The sequence below is a fragment of the Bombina bombina genome, chromosome 2 (assembly GCF_027579735.1).
Source record: "Bombina bombina isolate aBomBom1 chromosome 2, aBomBom1.pri, whole genome shotgun sequence".
Taxonomy (NCBI): domain Eukaryota; kingdom Metazoa; phylum Chordata; class Amphibia; order Anura; family Bombinatoridae; genus Bombina; species Bombina bombina.
Genome location: NC_069500.1, coordinates 281,356,467 through 281,375,811, shown reverse-complemented (window position 1 = coordinate 281,375,811; position 19,345 = coordinate 281,356,467). Strand labels below are relative to the sequence as shown.

At 36.7% G+C, this 19,345-nt stretch overlaps 1 protein-coding gene across 1 annotated transcript in view; it reads right to left on the bottom strand.

Moving 5' to 3' along the window:
* COMMD10 (COMM domain containing 10) overlaps positions 1-19,345 on the bottom strand; it is a 1,017,192-nt gene that overhangs the window by 687,263 nt on the left and 310,584 nt on the right. Inside the window, exon 5 of the mRNA XM_053701577.1 lies at positions 12,484-12,594. Within this exon, the coding sequence (XP_053557552.1) occupies positions 12,484-12,594 (111 nt within the window). The remainder of the gene's footprint in view (positions 1-12,483; positions 12,595-19,345) is intronic.

Sequence of the window (19,345 nt, the reverse complement as noted above, 5' to 3'; positions counted from 1 at the left end):
TGGAAGCCCCCACATTTGAACAATCTGAAGAAATACCTCTGGGTGAAGAGACCATTCGCCCGGATGCAACGTTTGGCGACTGAGATAATCCGCTTCCCAATTGTCTACACCTGGGATATGAACCGCAGAGATTAGACAGGAGCTGGATTCCGCCCAAACCAAAATTCGAGATACTTCTTTCATAGCCAGAGGACTGTGAGTCCCTCCTTGATGATTGATGTATGCCACAGTTGTGACATTGTCTGTCTGAAAACAAATGAACGATTCTCTCTTCAGAAGAGGCCAAAACTGAAGAGCTCTGAAAATTGCACGGAGTTCCAAAATATTGATCGGTAATCTCACCTCCTGAGATTCCCAAACTCCCTGTGCCGTCAGAGATCCCCACACAGCTCCCCAACCTGTGAGACTTGCATCTGTTGAAATTACAGTCCAGGTCGGAAGAACAAAAGAAGCCCCCTGAATTAAACGATGGTGATCTGTCCACCACGTTAGAGAGTGTCGAACAATCGGTTTTAAAGATATTAATTGATATATCTTCGTGTAATCCCTGCACCATTGGTTCAGCATACAGAGCTGAAGAGGTCGCATGTGAAAACGAGCAAAGGGGATCGCGTCCGATGCAGCAGTCATAAGACCTAGAATTTCCATGCATAAGGCTACCGAAGGGAATGATTGAGACTGAAGGTTTCGACAAGCTGTAATCAATTTTAGACGTCTCTTGTCTGTTAAAGACAGAGTCATGGACACTGAATCTATCTGGAAACCCAGAAAGGTTACCCTTGTTTGAGGAATCAAAGAACTTTTTGGTAAATTGATCCTCCAACCATGATCTTGAAGAAACAACACAAGTCGATTCGTATGAGACTCTGCTAAATGTAAAGACTGAGCAAGTACCAAGATATCGTCCAAATAAGGAAATACCACAATACCCTGTTCTCTGATTACAGACAGAAGGGCACCGAGAATCTTTGTGAAAATTCTTGGAGCTGTAGCAAGGCCAAACGGTAGAGCCACAAATTGGTAATGCTTGTCTAGAAAAGAGAATCTCAGGAACTGAAAATGATCTGGATGAATCGGAATATGCAGATATGCATCCTGTAAATCTATTGTGGACATATAATTCCCTTGCTGAACAAAAGGCAATATAGTCCTTACAGTTACCATCTTGAACGTTGGTATCCTTACATAACGATTCAATAATTTTAGATCCAGAACTGGTCTGAAGGAATTCTCCTTCTTTGGTACAATGAAGAGATTTGAATAAAACCCCATCCCCTGTTCCGGAACTGGAACTGGCATAATTACTCCAGCCAACTCTAGATCTGAAACACAATTCAGAAATGCTTGAGCTTTCACTGGATTTACTGGGACACGGGAAAGAAAAAATCTCTTTGCAGGAGGTCTCATCTTGAAACCAATTCTGTACCCTTCTGAAACAATGTTCTGAATCCAAAGATTGTGAACAGAATTGATCCAAATTTCTTTGAAAAAACGTAACCTGCCCCCTACCAGCTGAACTGGAATGAGGGCCGTACCTTCATGTGAACTTAGAAGCAGGCTTTGCCTTTCTAGCAGGCTTGGATTTATTCCAGACTGGAGATGGTTTCCAAACTGAAACTGCTCCTGAGGACGAAGGATCAGGCTTTTGTTCTTTGTTGAAACGAAAGGAACGAAAACGATTGTTAGCCCTGTTTTTACCTTTAGATTTTTTATCCTGTGGTAAAAAAGTTCCTTTCCCACCAGTAACAGTTGAAATAATAGAATCCAACTGAGAACCAAATAATTTGTTTCCCTGGAAAGAAATGGAAAGTAGAGTTGATTTAGAAGCCATATCAGCATTCCAAGTCTTAAGCCATAAAGCTCTTCTGGCTAAGATAGCCAGAGACATAAACCTAACATCAACTCTAATAATATCAAAAATGGCATCACAGATAAAATTATTAGCATGCTGGAGAAGAATAATAATATCATGAGAATCACGATTTGCTACTTGTTGCGCTAGGGTTTCCAACCAAAAAGTTGAAGCTGCAGCAACATCAGCCAATGATATAGCAGGTCTAAGAAGATTACCTGAACACAGATAAGCTTTTCTTAGAAAGGATTCAATTTTTCTATCTAAAGGATCCTTAAACGAGGTACCATCTGACGTAGGAATGGTAGTACGTTTAGCAAGGGTAGAAATAGCCCCATCAACTTTAGGGATTTTGTCCCAAAATTCTAACCTGTCAGGCGGAACAGGATATAATTGCTTAAAACGTTTAGAAGGAGTAAATGAATTACCCAATTTATCCCATTCTTTGGAAATCACTGCAGAAATAGCATTAGGAACAGGAAAAACTTCTGGAATAACCGCAGGAGCTTTAAAAACCTTATCCAAACGTATAGAATTAGTATCAAGAGGACTAGAATCCTCTATTTCTAAAGCAATTAGTACTTCTTTAAGTAAAGAGCGAATAAATTCCATCTTAAATAAATATGAAGATTTATCAGCATCAATCTCTGAGATAGAATCCTCTGAACCAGAAGAGTCCAAAGAATCAGAATGATGGTGTTCATTTAAAAATTCATCTGTAGAGAGAGAAGATTTAAAAGACTTTTTACGTTTACTAGAAGGAGAAATAACAGACAAAGCCTTCTTTATGGATTCAGAAACAAAATCTCTTATGTTATCAGGAACATTCTGCACCTTAGATGTTGAGGGAACTGCAACAGGCAATGGTACATTACTAAAGGAAATATTATCTGCTTTAACAAGTTTGTCATGACAATTATTACAAACAACAGCTGGAGGAATAGCTACCAAAAATTTACAGCAGATACACTTAGCTTTGGTAGATCCAGCAGGCAGTGATTTTCCTGTAGTATCTTCTGGCTCAGATGCAACGTGAGACATCTTGCAATATGTAAGAGAAAAAACAACATATAAAGCAAAATAGATCAAATTCCTTATAAGACAGTTTCAGGAATGGGAAAGAATGCCAAATATCAAGCTTCTAGCAACCAGAAGCAAATTAAAAATGAGACTGAAATAATGTGGAGACAAAAGCGACGCCCCAAATAAGACGCCCACATTATTTGGCGCCTAAATGCTTTTGGCGCCAAAAATGACGCCACATCCGGAACGCCGACATTTTTGGCGCAAAATAACGTCAAAAAATGACGTAACTTCCGGCGACACGTATGACGCCGGAAACGGAAAAGAATTTTTGCGCCAAAAAAGTCCGCGCCAAGAATGACGCAATAAAATGAAGCATTTTCAGCCCCCGCGAGCCTAACAGCCCAAAGGGAAAAAAGTCAAATTTTTGAGGTAAGAAAAATATGATAATTCAATGCATAATCCCAAATATGAAACTGACTGTCTGAAAATAAGGAAAGTTGAACATTCTGAGTCAAGGCAAATAAATGTTTGAATACATATATTTAGAACTTTATAAATAAAGTGCCCAACCATAGCTTAGAGTGTCACAGAAAATAAGACTTACTTACCCCAGGACACTCATCTACATGTTTGTAGAAAGCCAAACCAGTACTGAAACGAGAATCAGTAGAGGTAATGGTAAATATAAGAGTATATCGTCGATCTGAAAAGGGAGGTAAGAGATGAATCTCTACGACCGATAACAGAGAACCTTATGAAATAGACCCCGTAGAAGGAGATCACTGCATTCAATAGGCAATACTCTCTTCACATCCCTCTGACATTCACTGCACGCTGAGAGGAAAACCGGGCTCCAACTTGCTGCGGAGCGCATATCAACGTAGAATCTAGCACAAACTTACTTCACCACCTCCCTTGGAGGCAAAGTTTGTAAAACTGATTTGTGGGTGTGGTGAGGGGTGTATTTATAGGCATTTTAAGGTTTGGGAAACTTTGCCCCTCCTGGTAGGAATGTATATCCCATACGTCACTAGCTCATGGACTCTTGTTAATTACATGAAAGAAAAAAAATATTAGTTAATTGTCTTCTTATCTTTCCTTATCCAGAAATGCAGAGCAGCCCCTTACTGAAACACAGAGCTTTCAATGCAACATTTCTTTTTAATGAATCCCATAAGGGACTTTGTAGACCTGGCGGCTCTCATATTTGAAGCGTGCAGTCCCAGTGAGCATTAATAAATCTAAGTCAGCATCACTCTAAATTTGTAGAAAATGTATCAAACAAATGGAACACAAACAAAAACACATTTTTGTTGGTATTCTTGTGAATTATAAAGTTCTCTTTAGGGCACGGTTCTTATTGTTTATCACTCTCCTACAGTAGTATTTATTTTGTTTTTTTCTCTTTCTCGTTTTATTACTCAATTGTACAATGCTGCAGAATATGCTAGTGCTTTATAAATAATAATAAAAATATCTCCCAATCCATGACATTTAATTTCCTAGCAGTAAAGTGCTGATACATCTTAGTAACTCAAAAAAATCACTATATGCAATGTCTGTGCAGGAGTATTGAAAACACAAAGTAAAATACTTCACATGAGCCTGCAATAACAGTACTAAACATAACATATGGAAGAACAGTATAATGCTGAGGCGAGCAGCATAAACAAAACTAAAATATATCTGTTTTCTGAAATCAGTGCGCATGATACGCTTTTGCTGATGATGGTTTTACCAGAGCCTGCATTGTACTCAACTGCTCTTCACCTTGACTGGTTCATTGAGGTGAAAAAAGTAATTTAAAAGCATATGAATCATACAGTGCAGAATATGTGCACGACAGCACCAGACCCTTTGTCTAGTCTAGGAATTCCAAGTTTATTAACAAAACAGAAAGGGACCAGACTAAAAAAAAAATATATACTTATGAAAGATCTCACATCTATTATATTTTTTGCAAAATTGTGCATAGTAAAAAATTTTGCTAAATTTGTAAAATTATTTATTTTGCCCGCTTTTCCTATAAAGTTGTTTATTTTCCCACTGACCTCAGAGAAGGTGAAGTGCATAATGAACACTTCTCAACCTCTGACACTACAACATTCTACACTGCGATTGGCTGATCAATGCAGGAGTTTATTTCTATAAGCACATTTTTCTAAAGACGTATCCTAACTGCTGATACATACTCTTCATACATATATAAAAAAAGTTACTTTAAAGCTTTTGAAACCAATGCTGGTTACTGAAAATACATGTTGCATATTGAAGTATTCAATGCTTATATAAAGATATATCTCTACAAACTTTAAAATATTGTTTTATTCGGGCTGTTACATCTAAAAAATCTAATTGAATCCCTGTTTGTGATATAAGATGATTTTTATCTTCAAAACTCAACTGTAAAGTGGGCGGGACGGGTCTCTATATTTTATTTTCATTTAAAAAAAATTATTTCTACATTTAAGTTAGGTTAAATGCTCACAACAAGGGAGGGATGACATAACCTTTCCAAACACTCATAGTAAAACTATTAGGTTGTACAATAGCTTGACTTGTCTCCAAAACAATAAATAGTACCGGTTACCTAATGACAGATTTATAGATAAATTGTACTTCATAAAAACACATCTGCTTGTGCATACGAGCCAAAGTGATTTCAAGTGATATTTGCTGTTGTCAATCACAAAAATCTAATTTTATTCCAATATAAAAGACAATTTAAATTTGGCTTTGGTTTTTGTTTTTAACGAGGAAGTATATTTGCAATGTATTATTCTTTTTTTTTTCTTTCTTTAAGCTATCAACTTGAAAGTAAAAACATCACGGCAGGAAAAAAACAAGCAAAACAAAATCTGTTTGCTACTAAAATTAATTGACATGTGATTTTGCCTGGATTACTTGTCAGAAAAACATAAACTGAATATTTCTACCGCAGAATGTGTATATATTGTGTATTTTCGGCTATAGCAAATAATAAAGGGAATGCATAGCAGTGCTCAGATCAGTGCAGGACTCATTTGCATCTTGTCTTTGGTCACAGCAAAAGGGCCAAACATATTCATAGGCATTTCAAGGGGTGGCTTCCTTGGACTGCTCTTGATTTGGGGGGAAAACAGCAAAGTATGCTAACTAGATGACAATTGTAGAACATATTTATTTTTTAATTCAGATGTTTAATTCAGATATTTTCTAATGCTTAATTGCTTATATACATCTAATTTACAATGAAAAATCAATACCAGGGTACAAAGTCAAACATTCATATTATAGTGTCAGACATTCACTAGCTTTATTTTTATTGCAGCAGAGTTTCAGCACAATGTGATTGACCCCACAGTGTGTCATTAATTTCCCTATAATGTTTGTAGAGGAGAATATTATCTGGTTTCAAAGTATTTCACTTTTAAACAGCAATCAATGTTAAAGGGACAGTCTACACCAGAATTGTTATTGTTTTAAAAGATAGATAATCCCTTTATTATCCATTCCCCAGGTTTGCATAACCAACACAGTTATAATAATACACTTTTAACCTCTGTTATTATCTTGTATCTAAGCCTCTGCAAAGTGCCCCTTTATTTCAGTTCTTTTGACAGTCTTGCAGTCTAGCCAATCAGTGCCTGCTCCCAGATAACTTCACGTGCACGAGCACAGTGTTATCTATATGAAATACGTGAACTAACACCCTCTAGTGGTGAAAAACTGTTAAAATGCATTCTGAAAAGAGGTGGCCTTCAAGGTCTAAGAAATTAGCATATGAACCTCCTAGGTTAAGCTTTCAACTAAGAATACCAACAGAAAAAAGCAAAATTGGTGATAAAAGTAAATTGAAAAATTGTTTAAAATTACTTGCTCTATCTGAATCATGAAAGTTTATTTTGGCTTAGACTGTCCCTTTAATGCAAATGATGTCTGAATAGTCGAATATGAAAGATTAAAACTGCAAATTAGCATCTAAACTGAAAAATCATAATAATAACTGGGATCTGAAATCACAGATAGTGGGAGATTACCTGGAACACAGGAGAAGAACAAGGACATTGAGAGGGATTTTCTGTAACAGCCTGATGACAGGAATACAGCTTTTGAAGGTCGCAAACACATCACCACAGTAATAAAGGAATGTCACCTCCACCACTAATGTAATTAAAGGGATTGGAATATAAAATGTTTAAATATGGCTAGTAAAAAAACTAACAAAAAAACCTTTGTAATACAGGGAGTGCAGAATTATTAGGCAAATTAGTATTTTGACCACATCATCCTCTTTATGCATGTTGTCTTACTCCAAGCTGTATAGGCTCGAAAGCCTACTACCAATTAAGCATATTAGGTGATGTGCATCTCTGTAATGAGAAGGGGTGTGGTCTAATGACATCAACACCCTATATCAGGTGTGCATAATTATTAGGCAACTTCCTTTCCTTTGGCAAAATGGGTCAAAAGAAGGACTTGACAGGCTCAGAAAAGTCAAAAATAGTGAGATATCTTGCAGAGGGGTGCAGCACTCTTAAAATTGCAAAGCTTCTGAAGCGTGATCATCGAATAATCAAGCGTTTCATTCAAAATAGTCAACAGGCTCGCAAGAAGCGTGTGGAAAAACCAAAGCGCAAAATAACTGCCCATGAACTGAGAAAAGTCAAGCGTGCAGCTGCCAAGATGCCACTTGCCACCAGTTTGGCCATATGTCAGAGCTGCAACATCACTGAAGTGCCCAAAAGCACAAGGTGTGCAATACTCAGAGACATGGCCAAGGTAAGAAAGGCTGAAAGACGACCACCACTGAACAAGACACACAAGCTGAAACGTCAAGACTGGGCCAAGAAATATCTCAAGACTGATTTTTCTAAGGTTTTATGGACTGATGAAATGAGAGTGAGTCTTGATGGGCCAGATGGATGGGCCCGTGGCTGGATTAGTAAAGGGCAGAGAGCTCCAGTCCGACTCAGACGCCAGCAAGGTGGAGGTGGAGTACTGGTTTGGGCTGGTATCATCAAAGATTAGCTTGTGGGGCCTTTTCGGGTTGAGGATGTAGTCAAGCTCAACTCCCAGTCCTACTGCCAGTTTCTGGAAGACACCTTCTTCAAGCAGTGGTACAGGAAGAAGTCTGCATCCTTCAAGAAAAACATGATTTTCATGCAGGACAATGCTCCATCACACGAGTCCAAGTACTCCACAGCGTGGCTGGCAAGAAAGGGTATAAAAGAAGAAAATCTAATGACATGGCCTCCTTGTTCACCTGATCTGAACCCCATTGAGAACCTGTGGTCCATCATCAAATGTGAGATTTACAAGGAGGGAAAACAGTACACCTCTCTGAACAGTGTCTGGGAGGCTGTGGTTGCTGCTGCACGCAATGTTGATGGTGAACAGATCAAAACACTGACAGAATCCATGGATGGCAGGCTTTTGAGTGTCCTTGCAAAGAAAGGTGGCTATTTTGGTCACTGATTTGTTTTTGTTTTGTTTTTGAATGTCAGAAATGTATATTTGTGAATGTTGAGATGTTATATTGGTTTCACTGGTAAAAATAAATAATTGAAATGGGTATATATTTGTTTTTTGTTAAGTTGCCTAATAATTATGCACAGTAATAGTCACCTGCACACACAGATATCCCCCTAAAATAGCTATAACTAAAAACAAACTAAAAACTACTTCCAAAACTATTCAAGCTTTGATATTAATGAGTTTTTTGGGTTCATTGAGAACATGGTTGTTGTTCAATAATAAAATTAATCCTCAAAAATACAACTTGCCTAATAATTCTGCACTCCCTGTATACTTTCACTTATTATTTTGCCACCTTTGCCTTTAATTTAGGTCTAAAGATAGTCGATGTACACATGGCACCTAACTAGCCTATTAACCCTGCTACATATCTGTCCCTAATTTACCTCAGCAGGGTTGATCTCATAAGGATCTTCAAAACAATGGCAGTGGCTTTGTCTACTCCAGTACTAAGTCCAAATTGATTCTTCCAATAAGGCAAGTGTTGAGTGGAGATTGGCTTTTGAAAAACATTTCCAAATATGCCTATTTAAGTGGGTGGTCCCTGACACAGAAGGCGCCCATTCTAAATTTGCCCAGAGCATTAGATAGGACAGCTGTTGCGGTAGGTGTAGGTAAGGACATGGGAAACATTAAGAACAGCTCTCTAGATTGTATTGGGATGAACTATTATTGTTTATGTTCAGGGGTCATAAAACCTCTTTAAAACAATGTTTTATAATTCAGTAGATCATCATTATATCCAATAAGGAAGGCCTGAAGAGGCATTTAATTTTTTTCTTGTAACCACACCCAAAAACTAGTTACGCTATTTTGAAAGCTCCTAAAGTCAGGACATCATTCTCATCATAACTTAACAGACCAGCTATTAGCTAATCACAGACTGCATATGCCAACTTCGTCTGTGTGTGTGTGTGCGTCAGTATGGTCTATGAAAACATCTATATTAAAGGGCCATGAAAACTAAAATTTCTCTTTCATGATTTAGATAGAACATGCCATTTAAAAAATCTTTCCAATTTACTTCTACTATCATAATTTTGCTTCATTCCCTTGGTATCATTTATTGAGTCTGCAGCAATGCACTACTGGGAGTTAAACACATTTTTAAGCCAATGCAAAGATGTATACAGTGTATATGTGAAACCACCAATCAGAAGCTAGCTACCAGCTCCTAAACCTACCTAGGTATTCTTTTCAACAAAGGATATCAAGAGAGCAAAGCAAATTCGATAATAGAAGTAAATTGAAAAGTTGTTTAAAGTTGAATGCTGTATCAGAATCATAAAATAAAATATTGGGTTTCATGTCCCTCTAAATGCAGTTTTAACAAATATGCTAGATTTGCTTATTTGTTTTTGTTTTTAAAGTAATAGATACATAGATTAATGCTCCAATGCAGTTTTTATTAGTTTTTTTTTTTTTTTTAACCAACTGACACTATGGGCTAGATTACAAGTGGAGAACAGTTACACGCAAGCGATAAGGGGTTTATTGCGGGTGTTTGCACTTTTTGTTTTGCAAAACAAACAATTATCACAAAACACATAAAAAATGCATTACAAAGTACAGTTACACTCATAATAACACCATCTAATAAAAAATATTTAACATATATGTTCAATGTATTAATAAATAGGTATTCCTATATATATATATATATAATCATGTGTATATATATAGGTATAAATATATATTTGTATAAAAAAAAACATCAGATATATGTAGAAATATGTATTTATGAACAAATAGTGCATATTCTTGTGTATTGATTGTGCTCAAAGGCAGGGCATTCCTCTCCTTTTGTATAACTCAATTATTGCACCTACAACTGTTATTTAACCCTACTGTACTTGTTTGTGTATTACTGTATCCCTGTAATGTTTTTATTCTTTGTATAGCACTGCGTAATCTGCTGGCGCTTTATAAATAAATGATAATAATAATATTCTTCTAAGGGGAGAACAATGGAATATTTAATATACATATTTTCATGACGGGTTAGCGCACTTAAGAATATGCAATTGTGTTTGCGCGTGAGTTGATTGTTAGGTTTCCCCCCACCACCACTTTTTTGCTCCTTTGACTTCTATGGGGGAACAGGTTATCACACTCGTTCGTCTTTTTAAAGCGTGTTGGGTTACCGCGCAAGAGAAAACGGTTTACTTTTCAACCCATAACACGAGCGCAACCCGTCGCGAGCAAAAAACTTACTCCTTGCGCATTTAACGATCAGCCAGGAATGTTAAATACTGCTCCACTTGTAATCTGACCCTATATTGGTCCCTTTAGTAAAGTGCTGCTGAGTATACTGATCATGCAGATATTCACATCTTTATAGTGGCCAAGAAATTTATGAATAAAAAAATATATATTGCATTTAAAAAAAAACAAATCCCATGCTGCAAAATTGAGTACTGTATTATTTCAATGTTTTATGCACATTGCTATCTTGTTTAGATCCAAATCGCTGCTTAATGAGTCGAATACATACAAAGCAATAAGTTCCCCTAGCAGGCAATGCAGTTTCTATTTAGTAAGAATAAAATAGTAGTTACATGTTTAGCTTATTAAGTTGCATTTTTAGAACTTTTTGCAGTGCAAATAGTTAGGCATTGCAGACAGTTTATGCATATGAATATTACATATTTTTTTTAACTATGTTTGTGCGTTTTCTCAATTAAAATAATCATAATATAAGTTGAAAAAACAACTGAAATGAGTGTCATTATAATGCAGTGGTGTTGATGCTGCTGCGTGTTAATTATATACACAGTGATGTTTTTGAGAAACATTTCCAAGATGAAAAGCAGAAAGATTTGTGTTGCATTCATGGTAATTATTTAATAGAATGATCAATTTTACTTCCCACAGAACCCCAGCTCCGATAGACCAATAAAATCCATGTTCTGCACACTGGGTTCAGTATTATGTATTTATGCATTGGAAAATCAAGAACAAATATTCTGCAAGGTTATAAGACTAAAACATAAACACTTTTTTAAAAACACATAATTCCTAAGTGATCTTTTTTTTACATCAATCTTTTCCATAGGCTACCTATTTAAACAAGTATATATTGTTATAAACTAGAAAGAAGCTGTGAGTATCAGTAATATTAAAGGGGCATGAAATCCAAAATGTTTCCTTCAAGATTCAGATAGAGCATGCAATTTTAATCAACTTTCCAATTTACATCTATTATCTAACTGGCATTGTTCTCTTGGTATCATTTGTTCAAAAGTATACCTACAGTAGGTAGGCTTAGGAGGTGGGAACTACCAGTTGATTGGTGACTGCACATAAATGCTTCTTGTTATTGGCTTACCAATGTGTTCAGCTAGCTCCAAGTAGTGCATTGCTGCTCTATAAATGATGGATACCAAGAGGATAAAGCAAAATTGACAATTTGTAAATTGCAAAAGTAGAAGTTGTTTAAAAATGTATGCTCTATCTGAAACATGAAAGAAAAAAAATGGGTTTCATGTCTCTTTAAATAAATATTTCCTTTGTTGTGTCTTTCTCCAGTCTCCCCTCTCTGTTTGTTTTGTTTTGGTGGCTTCGATCTGCTAATAAATACATCACAAGTGTCATCAACACAAATGTATGAAACGGATATAAACACAGACTCTCAATATCTTAGTAGCATAGCACCCAAGAAAGGATCATGGCATCCAAGGTAAAAGCCCATTAAACTCATGTTGCTTCTATATAAAAATTAAGGTAATCTCTTTAGATAAGCCATAAAGCAAATTGTGCAGCCTGCAAATGCTGAAAATCCAATAGACGGCTTAAGCAATTGGCAGCATTATAAAAACATAGGTATTTAATATCCCTTTAATGTATTAAACTATATTACATTAATTTGGCCTATTTATAGAATAACCCAGTGGGGTGTATAAAAGGCCATCTTCTGGCTTAGTTAAATAAATACATAGTATGCAACAGGCAATGTGAAACAAGAGATTTGACTGGTTAGGATAATGGCAGGCAGGTGGTTAAATGCCATTATAAGCATAAAGAGCTGATCTCACAACTGGCCCTATGGAGACAAGAGCAAGGGCTCTGCAACAGATGCAGCGTCCTACCTTTGTGTCTTCCTGGCTAACTCCAAGTTCTATCACAGCCTGGGGAGTTTTCATTTTTGCTTGGGTGGATTTAGCCATCTGGAGGTTGAGCTGCCAGGCAGTTGTCTCGAGCTAGAAAACAAAACAAACATGAGAAAAGCATTATTTCCTGCTATTTATGCTGTGTGCCACTGAGCTAGGGCAGACCAGGCATTACTTCAGTATTGGCACAGCAAGGATAGAATTATAAACCACCTCTTTGTGATACGCATGTCAGCGCCATCTGTGGCCTTTTTACTTGGCAATTAATATTATCATTAACACTAAAATTGCATCAGGTGAGTATGTTAGCTGTGACAGACAAAAACACACCATAATATAACACTAGCTACAGATATACAATATGCATTAGGCATGTGCATTCAGTTAATTCTGCAGCAAACGAATGTCAAAGATGGCGAACGCCAGCAGAATTTGGCACTTTTCTGAGCCGGAATTCTACTTGTAAAAGTGCAACACAAAATGTGGATTTGCACAGATCTTAGTGTGTTGCACTTTTACGGGAAGAAATCTGGTTACAAAAAGAGCCGAATGGCACTGGTGGCCGCCATGTTCGCCATTCATTTGCCTCTAAATGACCTGATCGCAGATGCCTAATATGCATAATACTACAATGAGATGTCTATATTCCATGGAGCAACCATCCCTTTATACACCCTAGGGTTTGTCAAAATTTGAATTTTTCAGCTTAAAGGGAAAGTAAAGTGAAAATGAAATATTCATAATTCAGGTAGAACATGCAATTTTAAACAACTTTCTTATTTACTTCTATTAACTAATTTTCTTTGTTCTCTTGGTATGCAGGAGCAGTATTAAGAGCTTGCTGCTGATTGGTGGCAATACATATATGCCTCTTTCATTGGCTCATCCATCGCATTCAGCTAGCACCCAGTATTGCATTGCTGTTCTTTTCACATGTATGAAATTGTCTCCCAAATTCAAGTGGAATTATCTACAGATCTCAGGTTTTTTTTCCTCACAAAGTAAACGGTGGCGAAGAAAAGACATGCGTAAAAAATAGAGGCGATTGTAAGATGCTATCAGAAGAAAATAGCACAATGTGGTTTGTTTTTTTAAGCAGCATTTATCTTTTGAAGTGTAACCTCTGCTCACTGCTAACTTCGCTCTACCCAGCAAAGTTTCCCTTTCCAGCGAGCTCCATTACTTTCTATAGGAGATCTCTCGCCACTTGTAGGAACTGCCCCTTTTTAAGAGAATTCCACAAGAGCAGCCCCTGCGAGGGTTGGCGTGAAAAACCACATCAGAACCAACAAAGTTTATTTAGATAATCGAGTCTAGAGTGGATTTGATTTAAATCTCAATTTAAATCACTGATCAGTAAAACGATATAAATCTATTTAAATTATGGTTTAACATTGCAGCCATGAATATACAGCATCATGCTACATTATTAAAATGAATCCTTATTTCAGGATTTAAAATGTATCTTAAATAGAAAACTATCTGTAGATAGATTTTTCCTCAAAAACCATAAAAAAAAAAAAAGTCTTTCCCCCCCATCCTGATTGGTCCTATATTTTGTTATGTCTGTGTTCTGGCCATACTGACTGCACATGCTAGAGGTGACATCACAAAGTGAGTTGAAAATAGACGTGCATTCACATGTTTAGTTACTATTAGAATGCAGGAGGCGGCGGGCGATTTCAGCATTCTGCTCTTTTTGGGGGCCGGATTTCTTCTTCTTAAATGCAAGACACAAAGATCTGTGCAAATCCAGATCTCAGTGTGTTGCACTTTCACAAGCAGACATCCGATTACGAATAGAGTCGAGCGCCGAAAGCTGCCACCTTCTTTTGCATTCGGATAATAACTAAATGTACAAATGCACATGTCTAGTTGAAAGGTTAGAGTCTAGAGATGTAATAGCGTAAAATGTGACCACTGCCAACATTCCCCATGCAATCAATAATTAATAGACAGTATAGATCTCACCGGGCTTTCTAAGGTTTCTATTTTTATATATAGTTGGTGAGCTATTTCTTACTCTTTTTAGAATAGAATAGCACTTTTAGTTACAGATCTATAGAAGTTTAGTTAATTTTATAAAAGTAACTGTATATGAGTATTGAGTATATGCTACTCAAATTTACAAAATGTGATACAAATACACATTCTCTATTGCATAAAACGAATCATGGAACTGATTTTTTTTGCAACAAATTACTGATGTCAGTTTTCTACCTAGTGGTGCTGAGGGTAACACAAAAAAACTTGGGGGTCCAGATGTTGCCCTTGGGCCATAATTTGGGCAACACTAGTTTAAAAATTGTATGATATATACAGTATATATATATTTGTAACTAAATACAATACCCAACATTATAAAATTAAAAAGATTATAAATAAAAATTGGAAAGTTCTAAAACTAGATCCGGTTTTGAATAAAATATTGGGGGACAAACCAGATGTAATTTTTAGAAGAAACAAAGATATAAAAAACTATATAGCACCCACAAAACTCCGTCCACCATCTAAAGAAGGACAATTGACTAGTTGGTGTGGGGCCAAACCTGGTCTCTATCCTTGCAAACAAAAATATTGCATTATGTGTCCCCTAATTTCACCTAATAGTGCACAATTCTTCAATTATAATGGTAGTAAACAATATGATTGTAAAAGTAGATGTTCCTGCCATTCAACATATGCGGTATATCCAGGGCCGTCTTTAATATTGACAGGATATATTTTCTTGCCCCCCCCCATGCAATTTCGCTCTCCACCCCAACATCCCAAAAAACAACTAAATCATTTTTTTTTTAATTATTAGCCCAGCAGTGGATTATCCACTGCTGAGCTAATCATTTAAAAATATGAAATAAATTGCAATATGTGAAACTGGACCTAAGCAGTACTAATAAGTAAATAAATATATAAATTCCTCCACTGTGGATTAATTTAATATTCTTTTGAATGTGATTCTGGTGTGAGGTTAGCTGGTTAAAGAGATTTAGGGCAGCCAACAGGAGCAAAGCAAGGTAAAGACTGAGGAGGAAGCATGGAGGTGCAGTATAAGTTTACTGACTGGAACAGCAGAACTACTATGGGAAGCTGTAAAATCTGAGACAGAGAGAAAACAAAAACTATAAAAATAAACCTTACATTAATGTGTGAAGTATCAGCATGACACTATACATCAGCCACAGCAGCACATGTCACTTCTTTGCTAGGAACAAGTTCCCTCTCACCTTGCACTAGACAATGCTGCATGGGGTGGGGGGGTGCACTCACTTATTCTTCCCACTGACACCTTTCTACAAAGCACTGTTCCCCTAACAAACTTCAGTTAGTTGATCTTAGGGCCACAGCAGAAATAGCAGGGCTAAAAGGACCAGCAGACTTGATGCTGTCTGTCCAAGGCTGCATGGATACAGTGTGAGATGAGTCACAGAGCCTCAAGACTGAAGAGAGCAGTGTATGCAGCTGCACAGATGCTCAAATCCTCACGTGCTTGCCGCTCCAGCTTTCTGCTGCATGCGCTTACAGTCAGCCTTACCCATTTCAATCCCTACCACCAGAGCAGTTACCTGGTAACAGTGGTAACACCAGTAGGACCTTTTATGATGCAGTGGGAATGGCTGGATGCCGAGTTAGGGCTTTGCATTCAGTGCTGCACAGTGCACATCTAAAACAGCACATGGCAATAGCTTGGCATATCACATGACACCGGCACGGTCTGGCACAGTTTTAAAAAAATATACATAAGCAGAGTACTTTTGACTGTGACAGTATTAGTACTGAATGCGTGTGTTCCTCATGTCAAATCAGCAGTCTGGTATGAACCATTAAAAAAAAAATAAAAAAATTTTTTTTAGGACTCTTGGGCCCCTCAACAGAAACTGGGCCCTGGGCAGCTGCCCCTTTTGCCCTGTGTTAAAGACGGTCCTGGGTATATCAGCTGTCCTGCAAGTGTGGGATGTTCTATATTGGAAGAACAAAACGAAAAATTAAATATAGAGTAAGGGAGCATGTGAATAACATCTCTAAAGGATTTGATAATCATAGTGTGTCCCATCACTTTAACATTTTTCATAGCAGTAATACTGATGATCTTACAGTTAGTATTATAGAATGGGTGCCCCCTAATAAATGGGACACAAATAGGCTATTAAGATTAATACAAAGGGAAACTTTTTGGATTAAAACTCCTGATTGTCTAGAACCTAAGGGACTTAATATTGAATTAGACATTTTAGCATATCTGTAATCAAATTGGTTTTAATCAAATTTCCTTATATCAAATTGATTTTAATTATCTTATTTTATAGATACATTTTATATATATATTAAGTTATATTCCATTAAGAATTTTTAAAAATATTTTTTATTGTTATTAATTGATACATATAATTTAATATAAGCAAAAGTGAAATAGAATCTGTTTTTTATCTGTATCCTTATAGGTATCTAAACTGAGGTCCATTGATATGTTTATTATTATATTTTTATTATCTTTTTATTATCTATTTACTATATACTGGATTTTAAAACTTATATGGAGAGAGTTAGTATGAAATATGTAATTGCTTTATCAGTTGTTTTAACAATCGTCATTATAGACATTGTATGTATATGATTATTATGTATTTATTAATATGTAAGCAGATCATTATGTATCGTATCGTATTGTATGGCTATGTTATGTACCTTTAAGAAAGGTTTTATGAGACTTCATATCACTATCATGTCTTTTAATTGGTCAGCCAATCTTTGTAACCCTCTTTAAAAGAGTGCGCAAAGACACACAAGTTAGTTCTTGAGAAAGTCCCATCGAATAGGGACGAAACACGTAGAACAGTTAGCAGTTGATTCCTATTTTGACCCTGTGAGGCCGCCGTAAGAGTTCCGGTATCACGTGATATACGTGTATCAGTTGTGGAACTCATACATGGAAGGGCCTTTTTACCTCCACCCCCAGTTAAACCGGTTAGTACCTTTGTACATGGCGATCTAAACAGCTGACCGACTGACCTTACATCCGCATGATACATTGACCGGGAGGGGATTTTGTATTTGACATGCTCGTTTATATTTTACCTCTTGTGAGTATATTCACATGTGTGGCTGTTAATAAAAGTTTGGGAGATCTACACTTGAATCGTGTCTGCTCTCTTCTGTTTTCTCACATACAGACGGCTTTGCAAGAGATACAGTTTCTTTACCTGTTTGAGGAGCTGCAGCACAATTCTGGATCCAGGGCCTACACCCGGCTGACACCTTATTCTGTATATATAAGGACTGAGCCTGAATTAACTAAGTATTGCAAACTTTTATATTTCTGTATATTTCTTTGTTTTAATTATTAATTTATTGCTATATGAGTCAAACTTTTATGTGAACAACTGAATCATAATCACAATTTTTTTTTTCCTTTTTATATCACATTACATAATTGCGCTTCTCCTTTTTTTAGCTACCCTGTGGTGGTTTTTAAAAGTTTTTATTTTTATATATTTACACATACATACACATACTTTATTGAAATTGCAATGATCATTTAAATATATTTATATAAAATAAACGCATGAACCAACAAAAATATGAAAATTCTTTTTTTCTTTAAATGCATAAACAATATGTATTATGTATCCGTTATAGCGTGTGATTTTCTAAAAATGAAATGCCACCTGTTTATTATCACATTTCTGTTTATTTTTAGTGCACATTTACCATGCCACTATTTTATAATGGATAGAAAAACAGAATTTATGTTTACCTGATAAATTACTTTCTCCAACGGTGTGTCCGGTCCACGGCGTCATCCTTACTTGTGGGATATTCTCTTCCCCAACAGGAAATGGCAAAGAGCCCAGCAAAGCTGGTCACATGATCCCTCCTAGGCTCCGCCTACCCCAGTCATTCGACCGACGTTAAGGAGGAATATTTGCATAGGAGAAACCATATGGTACCGTGGTGACTGTAGTTAAAGAAAATAAATTATCAGACCTGATTAAAAAAACCAGGGCGGGCCGTGGACCGGACACACCGTTGGAGAAAGTAATTTATCAGGTAAACATAAATTCTGTTTTCTCCAACATAGGTGTGTCCGGTCCACGGCGTCATCCTTACTTGTGGGAACCAATACCAAAGCTTTAGGACACGGATGAAGGGAGGGAGCAAATCAGGTCACCTAAATGGAAGGCACCACGGCTTGCAAAACCTTTCTCCCAAAAATAGCCTCAGAAGAAGCAAAAGTATCAAACTTGTAAAATTTGGTAAAAGTGTGCAGTGAAGACCAAGTCGCTGCCCTACATATCTGATCAACAGAAGCCTCGTTCTTGAAGGCCCATGTGGAAGCCACAGCCCTAGTGGAATGAGCTGTGATTCTTTCGGGAGGCTGCCGTCCGGCAGTCTCGTAAGCCAATCTGATGATGCTTTTAATCCAAAAAGAGAGAGAGGTAGAAGTTGCTTTTTGACCTCTCCTTTTACCGGAATAAACAACAAACAAGGAAGCTGTTTGTCTAAAATCCTTTGTAGCATCTAAATAGAATTTTAGAGCGCGAACAACATCCAAATTGTGCAACAAACGTTCCTTCTTTGAAACTGGTTTCGGACACAGAGAAGGTACGATAATCTCCTGGTTAATGTTTTTGTTAGAAACAACTTTTGGAAGAAAACCAGGTTTAGTACGTAAAACCACCTTATCTGCATGGAACACCAGATAAGGAGGAGAACACTGCAGAGCAGATAATTCTGAAACTCTTCTAGCAGAAGAAATTGCAACTTTCCAAGATAATAACTTAATATCAACGGAATGCAAGGGTTCAAACGGAACCCCCTGAAGAACTGAAAGAACTAAATTGAG